The sequence below is a fragment of the Pinus tabuliformis genome, chromosome X, assembly GCF_031772625.1.
Source record: "Pinus tabuliformis cultivar Carrire ecotype Pingquan chromosome X, CPIR1, whole genome shotgun sequence".
Classification (NCBI taxonomy): domain Eukaryota; kingdom Viridiplantae; phylum Streptophyta; class Pinopsida; order Pinales; family Pinaceae; genus Pinus; species Pinus tabuliformis.
Window position 1 is genome coordinate 17,085,881 of NC_142308.1, and position 10,402 is coordinate 17,096,282.

At 32.5% G+C, this 10,402-nt stretch overlaps 1 protein-coding gene across 1 annotated transcript; it reads left to right on the top strand.

Moving 5' to 3' along the window:
- Positions 1–2,447: 2,447 nt before the first annotated feature.
- On the top strand, positions 2,448–3,786 carry LOC149138095 (disease resistance protein Roq1-like). The gene is made up of 2 exons (XM_089450246.1): positions 2,448–2,962; positions 3,054–3,786. The coding sequence occupies exons 1-2, from the start codon at positions 2,448–2,450 to the stop codon at positions 3,784–3,786; spliced, it is 1,248 nt and encodes a 415-aa protein (XP_089306372.1).
- The last annotated feature ends 6,616 nt before the right edge of the window (positions 3,787–10,402 follow it).

Sequence of the window (10,402 nt, forward strand, 5' to 3'; positions counted from 1 at the left end):
AAATATACAATAATGGACTCCTTATTGTGCAAGCACGAATCTACATTACACTTTGTATGTCTTTAAAAAACATGCTCTCTTACAAATTCAGATAACCTTGATGAGGATTCAAAGAAGAAACTTGTGAGGTTTTCAAAGGTGGGGATCATCATTTAGGATTCAAGGAACCATTATGTTATGATAATGGATGTCACAAATATTTAACATTGTTATATGTTTAGCAAAGAATATCTTCTCAAGATGCACATTGCAAGGAGGGATACTCTTGCTCCTTCTAGACCTTGACACCTTAAGTTCTCTATTTTAACTCCTACATGGATATTGAGCTTCAATCAAACTAATGTTTATAGGTTTTGGAACACCTATGTGACAATCCTTTTTGCTAATCTCTCTTGTAAATATTGCATGGATTGTCATTTATATAAATAATATATGGAAATGTAATAATTTTCTTTGGTTGAATCGCATCCTTAGTTTTTGTGGGTTACCCTAAGCTATTAAAATTCGAAGGTGGTTTACAATTTGCATAATTTCAAGTGGTTTCTGATTTGAAATGAATCAATAATCACACCAAGAGATTTTTCTTAGTTTTTGTTGCATCTGAATTTTTAACTACATGGTATTACTTTCACTACTTATTTTATCTTAGTTTTGTTATTTCATTCTCCATTTTTTTCTTGTCTTGAATCATATTTCCTATTACCTACAATATGGAGTAGGTAATATGAGAAGTGATACAATGAATTACATGTATTTGCATGAATTTGTTGAATTGGATAATCTTCTTGTTCTCTCAATATTTATGGTCTATTCTTCATCCTATCTCTAGCTTTTTCTCACCCTTCCTCTTTGTTTGGCACTTGCGCTCCTTTCTGAGATCGAATTCTCCAATTTCCCATGTTTTTTGTCAATTGTTATCTAATTTCCATGTTGTGTTATTTTCCCATGAATGAACGTTCTCTATTATTTTTCTATGAATGAAAATTCAACTCTTAATCCCTTGATCAAGCTATTTAAAATTTTACATGAAGCACTCGATGAACTTCTTAAGTGCTCGTTCAAGCTGTTGAGGGCCTAAAAAATAGAGTTTTAGATCCCCTTTTGTAGATTTCTCTACAACACCATTTTGTAACTTGGAAGACTTAAGACATTATTTGCTATTAGGTGGCACCATTGATCATGTTGAATTCATGAAGGAATCCTTTATCTAATGGCATATGAGTTTGATATTTTTCAATTCATATGATATTTTTCATCTAAAATCTTTTAAACATTATGCTTGGAATTTTTTTTGGACATTTTCAAAGGGGCTAAATGAAAAATCAATAACATAAAATATACAGAATGAAAAATTTCAAAAAATACCACCATCTTCATTTAGGAGTCCTCTTCAAAAAGATACTCCTGGTTTTTTAATTATTTATATAGTAGAAAAAAATCGCACATGAATGCATTTGTCTAAAAAAATGTAATATATATATATATATATATATATATATATATATATATATATTAAAAATTATACATTTTTAGACTAAGTTATTGCACGTGAACACACACATACGTGTTAAGATGTACATGGAAACTTAGTTCATCAAAACTAATAATAATTGTTAATAGGAAAATCCATTGCTATAGTAAAGCCTTTACACATAAATTGATATATGAAGTGGAGAAATTAATTGCAGACTTGCATACATTTTGGTGGTTAGTAACCACTAATAAGTCTATACATTTACATTTTTGCTAATGAAGAACACATAAATAACAGTGGGCAATAAGTCATGGTGAGTTTATTTATTTATATTTTATTCCTATACATTTTTTAGGCAAAGACTTGCATAAACTTTGCTGGACAATAACTAATGGTAAATATGTTATTTACCTAAATATGAGTTATTTGCAAGGATTTATATTTTGGGTAGTTTTGCCTCTGCAAAAGATATCATGGCATGGATATTGCAAATATATCTAGAAATTATGTCAAAACATGTGAGACAGTTATCATATGGCATTGTATGCAAAGGGTACATTGAGATCTTTAAGATAAATTGACTAGTTAAATGTTCAAAAATAATTTTTTAATAACATTGAAAAATAAATATTTTTTTTTCACATTTCAAAAATTTAATTCCTTCTCAACGTTTTTTCAATTTTTATTTTACATTTTGGAAAATTTGATTCCTTGCGTAAATGTAAAGATAAAATAAACCTATGCTCTCCACCAATTTGATTCCTTCAGTAAATGTAAAGATAAAATAAATCTATATTATAATTCGCTAAATGAAATTGCCGGCACTTCCAACTCTCCACCAATGGCTTTATATACCATTTTCACATGTTATGTGTAAGTCGTCGGTGTTGATAATGCTTCAAATATTAAAATTACAGTGCAGCTCCATTAAGCTCATTTGCTGGTAGATAGTTTGCATTTGTTCTGAGACAGTATGGCATCCTCTTCCACCTCTGCGTCCACCTCGTATGCCAAACATGGATTGCGGGTATTCCTCGACCAGTGGGAATTGCAAGAGGGAGATCTTTTCCCTTCCCAAATCGAATGCGCTATTCGGACAGCGTCTATTCATATGGCTATTTTCTCTCCCAGATATGCGGAATCCATTTGGTGTTTGAAAGAGCTGGTGTTGATGTTGCAGTCAAGGAAAGCTATCATTCCGGTCTTCTACGGTGTCCAGCCATCCGAACTTCCGTGGACACAGCGAGAAACTAGACTCTATGATAGAGTCTTGAGCATGTTCCCGTGGCTTCGTTGCATGCTCTGCTGTACGAGGGATGAAAATGGGGTGTATGGTCGATCCCGGAGTAAGGTCGAAGAGAAGAACACAATCGATTCTCAAACTGGTCAAAAGAAGCCTCGATATGACTCCAATACTATTAAAAAGTGGAGGGAGGCTCTTTCTCAGGTTGCAAACATAAGCGGTTTCGAAATGGAAACTTATAATGGGTAAGAACTCCAATTCTTGTTGTTAGTCTTAGCTTTTATTTGTTAAATTGATACATTTATGACTGCTAATTGTAATCCGAATATTATTCAGTGACCAGCAGCGGCTCCTCGAACACGTTGTAGAACGAATACTGAAAAACGTTCCGAGAAAACTCCATGTATCCAAATATCCAATCGCTTTGGATCAGAAAGTAGAAGATTTTGAAAGGAAAATGTATTTTCAGCGGCAAAGCGAGCACACTAGAGTTATAGGTATTGTGGGACTTGGCGGCATTGGGAAAACGAACCTTGCTAAAGAAATCTTTAACCTTCGGGTATCCGACTACAATCGATCTTGTTTTTTGTCTGATGTCAGAGACAAACCTTTAAATTCTTTGCAGACCATGCTTCTTAAGGACTTGGCTCAGTGGAATAGACAAATAAGCAGCTCCGATGAAGGTATAGAGATGCTCAGAAAGTATCTCTCATCTTGCAAAGCTCTCATCATTTCAGATGATGTGGATCATATCCAGCAGATGGATGCCTTACTTTTGCGAGCGAAGTACGTACTCCAACCAAATATCTTAATTTTAGTTACATCTCGCAATAAGGATGTTGTTAAAAGCGCGGGAATTGTAGAGTTTGAAGTCGTAGTTGAAGAGTTTTTGAATGCCTGTGATGGATTGCCGTTATCTCTTATGGTGCTTGGCGCGCATCTGCATGGACAAAATGATTTGATGTATTGGGAAGCCCAATTGCGCAAAATCTCCAAAGTACTTCCCATGGATATCCAAAAGAATCTAGCTATGACGGCCTTGATGAAGAGGAGAAGCAGATATTCCTAGACGTGGCTTGTTTCTTTATAGGAGAAGACAGAGATACAGCCATAAGAATCTGGGATGGATCCGGGTGGGAAGGAGAGCTTGGTTTTCTGAACTTACAAAACAAGTGCCTTCTGGAGGTAGACAAGTATAATCGAATAACAGTGCACGATCATCTTCGAGATCTGGGCAGAGATCTCGCGGAGAAAGAACCTCCACACAGTCACCTTCGTCTTTGGCGCCCAACTTACAACCTTCTTAATCTGTCCGAGCGATCACATGTACGTTATTTTGAAGTTTTACATCGGCTCTCGAAATGGTGTTGTGCTGTGAAGTTTTGAATTCTGAATAAATATGATTGTGGTATGATGATTGAGTTTTGAATTGTTAAAATAATTTACACAAATACTAATCATGTTTTATGTACGAGGAATTAACATGGTTGCCGAATGGCCTCCGGGATTGTATGAAAAGCTTGCTGAACATATGAGCTGTGTGCAGCTGGTTAGGGCTGAAGGTGATTCTGTACAAAGCATATTCAGCGCTGCACAAACGCCCCAACTAATATGGCTACGCTGGGATAAATGTCCGCACCCCTCCCTACCTTCATGGATTGCACTGGAGAATTTAAGAGTTTTACAAATAAAAGGGGACGAATTCAAAAGGATCTGGACACTCTTGAAGTGTTTAAAATAGAGGACTGTCAGCCAAGTGACCCGCCATTCATAAAAGATGGAGGGGAAATTGAAACATTTAGCAATTCAAGAGACGCTTCGGAGGTATCCTATTCAAAAGATGTTTGCCCTAACCCTCAATATCTCAAAATTGTGGATTGTAATGCTCTGGTGGAGGTTGGATCGTTGCCACCAACATTGATGGTGCACTGACGAAAGTTGTGGTGCACTGACGTGGTCTCTCAGAAACTAACATTGCTGGATATTAGCATGGAAGTGGAGGAACGGCCAAGTATTTTTTTTTAATGATTAAATGATTGTATGAGTATTTTTTTATATAATAATTTAATTATTAAAATTTAAAGGTTTATATTTTAGTTATTTATATTTAAACTTAATTTCTAGTATATTAATTTCAAATTCATTTTTCACATATTAAACTTTCTTATAATATATAATAATAATATTTATTTTTAAAGTCACAACCAAGTCAGACACCAAATTGGTGTATAAGACCTTTCTGTTTGTGGGACAAGGGACCCATCTCCACTCAACGATTTGAGTGCTAAGTTTAGCAAGACATACATACTCTACCTCCCTCTAGTTTTGAACCTGTGACCTCTTAGGAAGAAACACATGCTCTTAACCATTAGGCCCACACATGCTCTTATAACTCTTTTATATTTTTAATTTCAATTTTGCTATATTTCTATTAAACTTTCTTATAATTTTTTATACTTTTTATTTCAATTTTACTATACTTCTCTCTGCTTTGCTAATTAAAATGATTGCAATTTAACTTACCCTTTAACATTTAAATTGGATTGAAGTCTTTTTATCATTTTTCTTTTAAAATTATAATTTGATTTTATCTTTATTTATTAATAAACTAAAATACATTTTCATAAATTGTTAGAATTTATTATTATTATTATCATGTCATAAAACCCATATAAATATAAATTAATATAGCAAGAACACAGTTATTATATTTTATTATTATACCTGAGTATCACATATTTAGTTATTATTTTGTGAATGACCAAAAATTTATAACGCCTATCTATATTTAACATTAGAAATTCAATTTTATTATTATTTAAATTTATTTATTTGTAAACTGATCGGTTGAGGTCTTTAATAACTTTGGTTTCTATTAGTTACTTACTTATTTATTTATTTTTATTTATTTTTACTTTTTGATTTATTCTTTTCTTTTTTCTATTATTTCTATTTTCATGAATTATAATTTATTTACAGTGTTTTCAATTTAATGTGACTTATTATTATATTAAAAATATATTTCAATAAATTTAATTATAAACAGTTATATATTTATTAATAAAAATAAAAAACACACATATAGATATATGTATATTAATATAAACAATATTAGTTAATCACATTTCTTAATTTTTAGTGATGACATTCAATAATACAATATTTTACTAATTGTTTTATTTTGTGATAAAATCTTTGTCTTTGTTATTTGTTTGTTTAATTAAGCTACAGGTACTTGCTACTATGTAGCCCTTGTTTAAGGATTATTATACTTTATTATTATTATCATGTCACTGATTTCTCGATTTTCCAATTTTATAACTCCCATATAAATGAATATGGTAAAATCTTGTTTACTGATTTGTAAAAGATGTTATATTTCCTTTTTTTTTATATGAAGACTAATTTATTTTTTTAAAGATTTTAACATTTATAAAAAATAATAAAAGATAAAAGATCAAATAATTAAATTAAATTAATAATGGAAATAAAATTACTTTAATTAAATTTAAATTTATAATTAATTTAATTTCACTTTAATTGTTTGTCATTGAAATATTAAAGAACAATTTTAGGCTTTTATATCTTTTTCTTAATATCCACTTGTTAGGTTGAACATAATATTGGCATTGATGTCAAATGAGCAAGGACAACAAGTACATGATGTGTCAAGATCAAAGAGAATCCTATAGTTGTTGCAATAATATCCAATTTTGGGATAAAGAGACACACCAAGAGAACAAGAAAAGAAAGAAAGTGATTCCTCTTCATAGAAGTTGTCTAGGATTTCCAACCTATGGTGAAAAAGGGCATCTTCATCCTGAACTAGACATTGCTCTGAATCCTTTCATTCACCCCAAGTCCACCATCAAGTGGAATCCTTATTTTAACGAAGCTACTATCGAAAGAGTTCCATTCAATGTTATGAAGATATTCATAAAGTCTAGTTATCACTGGCAAATCTATGTGCATTCGGATATGTTTGGTGATAACATCACATCCTTTCCCAAACTCAACCACCACTCCCATCTGTTGGAGGGCCCGCTTGAAATCATCAATGGGTTTTCCGTAGAATGAAATATCAATGAAGGGAAGGTCGTTTAACTGAAAACCAGCAGATTTCCATTCAGAATTAATTAAAAAAGACAGGCTAGGAGATTGGTACCCCGATGTTTTTTAGCCATTTCCCTTCAGTTATGATCTTTTTGAACTCTTCAAGGAACGTCTCAAGGGAGTTTACTATCAAATCCTCTATCCAATGTAAGAGAAAAGAATGACGTTCTCTTTATTAAGAGGAGAGGAAAGTCTAGGCAAGGCAAGGCAAGGGAAGGCAAGGCAAGATCTGGTGGTCTTAGAAATGGCAAGGCAAGATCTGGTGGTCTTAGAAATGGAATAACCATTGCTCCAAGCCCATTTCTGATAAATGGCTCAAGATTTGTCTGACTTCTTTTATGATCTCCATCCAAAATATATCAGAAAAATAATGTAGATCCATGACGAACTTTATGGTATTTTCTAGATTGTTCTCTATTTTTCTCAGTGTTAAATAACCCTACACTATTTGGATATCTCCTTCTAACTCTCTAGTACTGACAGCTCATCACTAGGAGACCTAACCATCTTGTTGCAAATACCTCTTAAATCTTCACCATGTGTAAATGATGGAGAGTCAACAATTTGCTTGGTGTGTTTAGAGTTTCGTTCAGCATGTTCCTCATTACCTTGCTCTTGTTCATCATGTTCAGAAAAAGCACCAACAATAGCACTAGAAAGTATTTAATTGTGAAGAGATGAACTCATGCCCACAGAGTCATCAAGGACAATAGTAGTAGTGGAATCTACAAGATTCCTAAATTCTATATCATCGAGAGATGCCAGATTCATGTTATCTTCCATTCGAGTCATAAAAAAATCACAAAGTGCACATATATAGGCAATGGAAATATTCATGGTCTAAAAGTTCAGATATAATTTTAGAAATTCTAATTAAATAATAAGCACAAAAATGTTAAAATCTTAAAGAGAAAAGATAAATAATGACGCATACTATTTCCAAGAAACACATGAAGTTGAGTAACACAGATATTTTGCAACTCCTTCTCGAGCTTATTTTTTTCAGTAATTCCACCACATAATTTTCCACCAATGTAGGATTTGCTTTCATCCTAGCATTCCAAAAAGAGATATAAATTTCAAGAACACTTTTGGCATTGATTCGTAACATGACATATGTAAAATATGGAAATATAAGAAAAATGTAATACATCCCTTTATAAACAAGCAGGGAAATGGGTGATAAAATAAAGAGAATAAAATATTGTAGTAGAAGAAAATATTAAAAAAGTGATATCTATGGAATACTATAGGTTCTGATTTCCAAGTTTAATGATGAATATAATGTATAATCAATTCTGATTTTACCAATTAACACTATGGAATGAATTTGGACTATAAATAGACATAGTCATATGAAATTGTAATTACACATTAATTGATGATCTAAGCACTTAGAGTTGAGTAATCAAAATTATACATCTAGATCTTCTAGCTTGATTTAAAGATTAGTATTGTGCCTTTTCTAATAGTGAGTTTCCCTCCTAATATTCTACTTCCTTCTCATTATAAATATTGTGTATGATTTCTTATGTGACTAATTATGGTTCAGGTAATAAATTGAATGAATGGTATATTGATATTATTAATTTACCACCATTATATGTTGTTACAATCACTTTTACCCTAATTCTTATGCTTTATTAGCAATATTTTAAAACAATTTAATCTGCTAATGATAAATATGAATTGTAGATAAAATAGTAAATGTAAATAATAAGAGACATGAATTCACACCACACAAGAAGACATGGAAATATTGAATCCCAAATAAAGTTGGAATATACAAATAGGGTGTGGATAAATTCTAACCATTCAAGTAGTAAAATTCTTCAAACACAAGTGTTGCCAGCACAAATACATATGGATGTTTCAACAAAAGACCAAATCATGGTCTTCTAGTCAATAATTGCTAAGGATAAAGATCTTTTCTAGAGATATTTTCTATCTCTACATTGCATTCTTTGACAACTACAATAAATAACCAAAAAGAGAGACCGTGATACTATGGATACTCTTGTCAGGTCAATGATGCAATTCCTAAGACCCCCTCTTTAACTAAGATTCACAATTCTACTTGCACCCTTTGACAACATCTCGTGGAGCTTTCACTGTCATCATGAAAAAGTAACAATTTAATGCTACTCTTTCCTATGCTACACCTTATGGCATTTCCTTTGCAACACTTTGTACCATTGCTAATAATAATAATCTACCATTTTCATGTAAATATTAATCAACCTAAATAATTCTCATTTTTTTTTGTCAAGATTGATGCCATTTGTTCTCCGTAATACAAGAAAAGGTGTGCACTAGGCGACCAACAGTATCAACTTTTGAAATTTGTAACATAATGGTTTGTCAGTGGCCACTGGTTAGATGGCTCCATTATATGTTAGTGGTGAGATGCCTAAATGCAATAAGATTCATTAAATTAAAATTTTCCGTCACTTTTCTTGCTTCCCTTAATGGTTTTCCTCCTCTTTCCTTGTGGCTCCATTAATTGGTTTTCCTTCCACTTCTGAAAATAATCATCATATCACATTAAGAAAAAATCCTCTCGGAGAAAAACTAAAATAATCATCATATCACATTAATAAAAAATCCTCTCTGAGAAAAACGAAAATAACCATCATATCACATTAAGGAAAAATCCTCTCGAAGAAAAATGCTTTCTCTATAATCGTAATGCATCTTTAAACTCTTGTACTGAAACCATTCCAAGTTGCTAAACATAAATCTTCGCGTCAAATCATTCCAAATGTTATCCTTAATATCTTTAAAATATGACCAGAACACTAATGGTTCACACAGACTGTGGATTGCAGTATCTTTAAAATATGACAAGGCCAAACACACATGTCATGTGTCCTCGACGAATAATGTGCGGTCATGGCAAAGCTTAACAACAAGTCACTAAGGCAATAATTTCCTGGTGACTGACTATGCCCATCATACATGCATGCATGCTACTCTCAAAAGATCCGACGATGACCATGAGCTTTCCGGGAAGCAACATGCATTGATGATTGATGTTCAAGCGAGTCTGGCTGGTACAATTCGACGGCTCCACTGCAACTCTATTAATGACATCCATTTATTCAAGGGTACCTTTATTCGAGCTCCTAACATGCTGTTTTAAGGAAATCTTAAATGAACCACCAACTTAACTACGATGGTTGCCTGTCCACATATTGTTCTGCTGTATGGTGGAGAAAGAGAATTCCTGAATTGTTCATTGGCTTGGTGGAGAAGGAGAATTCGTTCGAGATCGAGAAAGTGGACACCAGACTTTTCAATTTCATTCCTGTGCCTAGAGGTTTCTCTAAAAACCTTTCTCTTCATTTAACTAGAGGTTTTTGCTCCAAATTCACAGGTAAGTTTCTGCCGAAATATGATTCAGTTCACTCATAATTTTCTTCATTTGAGCAGTTAAATACCATTATAGAACCTTCATATCCATTTATATTGAATAGATATGCCCAACAACATTACATTATATAGATAATCCAGTATGCAATTACGCTTGATGATAGTTAACTGTTGGAGACAATTTGTAGAGTGTTGTGTGT

Excerpts from the sequence above, each read along its gene's own strand:
- LOC149138095 (XM_089450246.1), top strand. The coding sequence starts at position 2,448 with ATGGCATCCTCTTCCACCTCTGCGTCCACCTCGTATGCCAAACATGGA. Across the intron at positions 2,963-3,053 it reads GAAATGGAAACTTATAATGG|TGACCAGCAGCGGCTCCTCG; the intron begins GTAAGAACTCCA and ends AATATTATTCAG.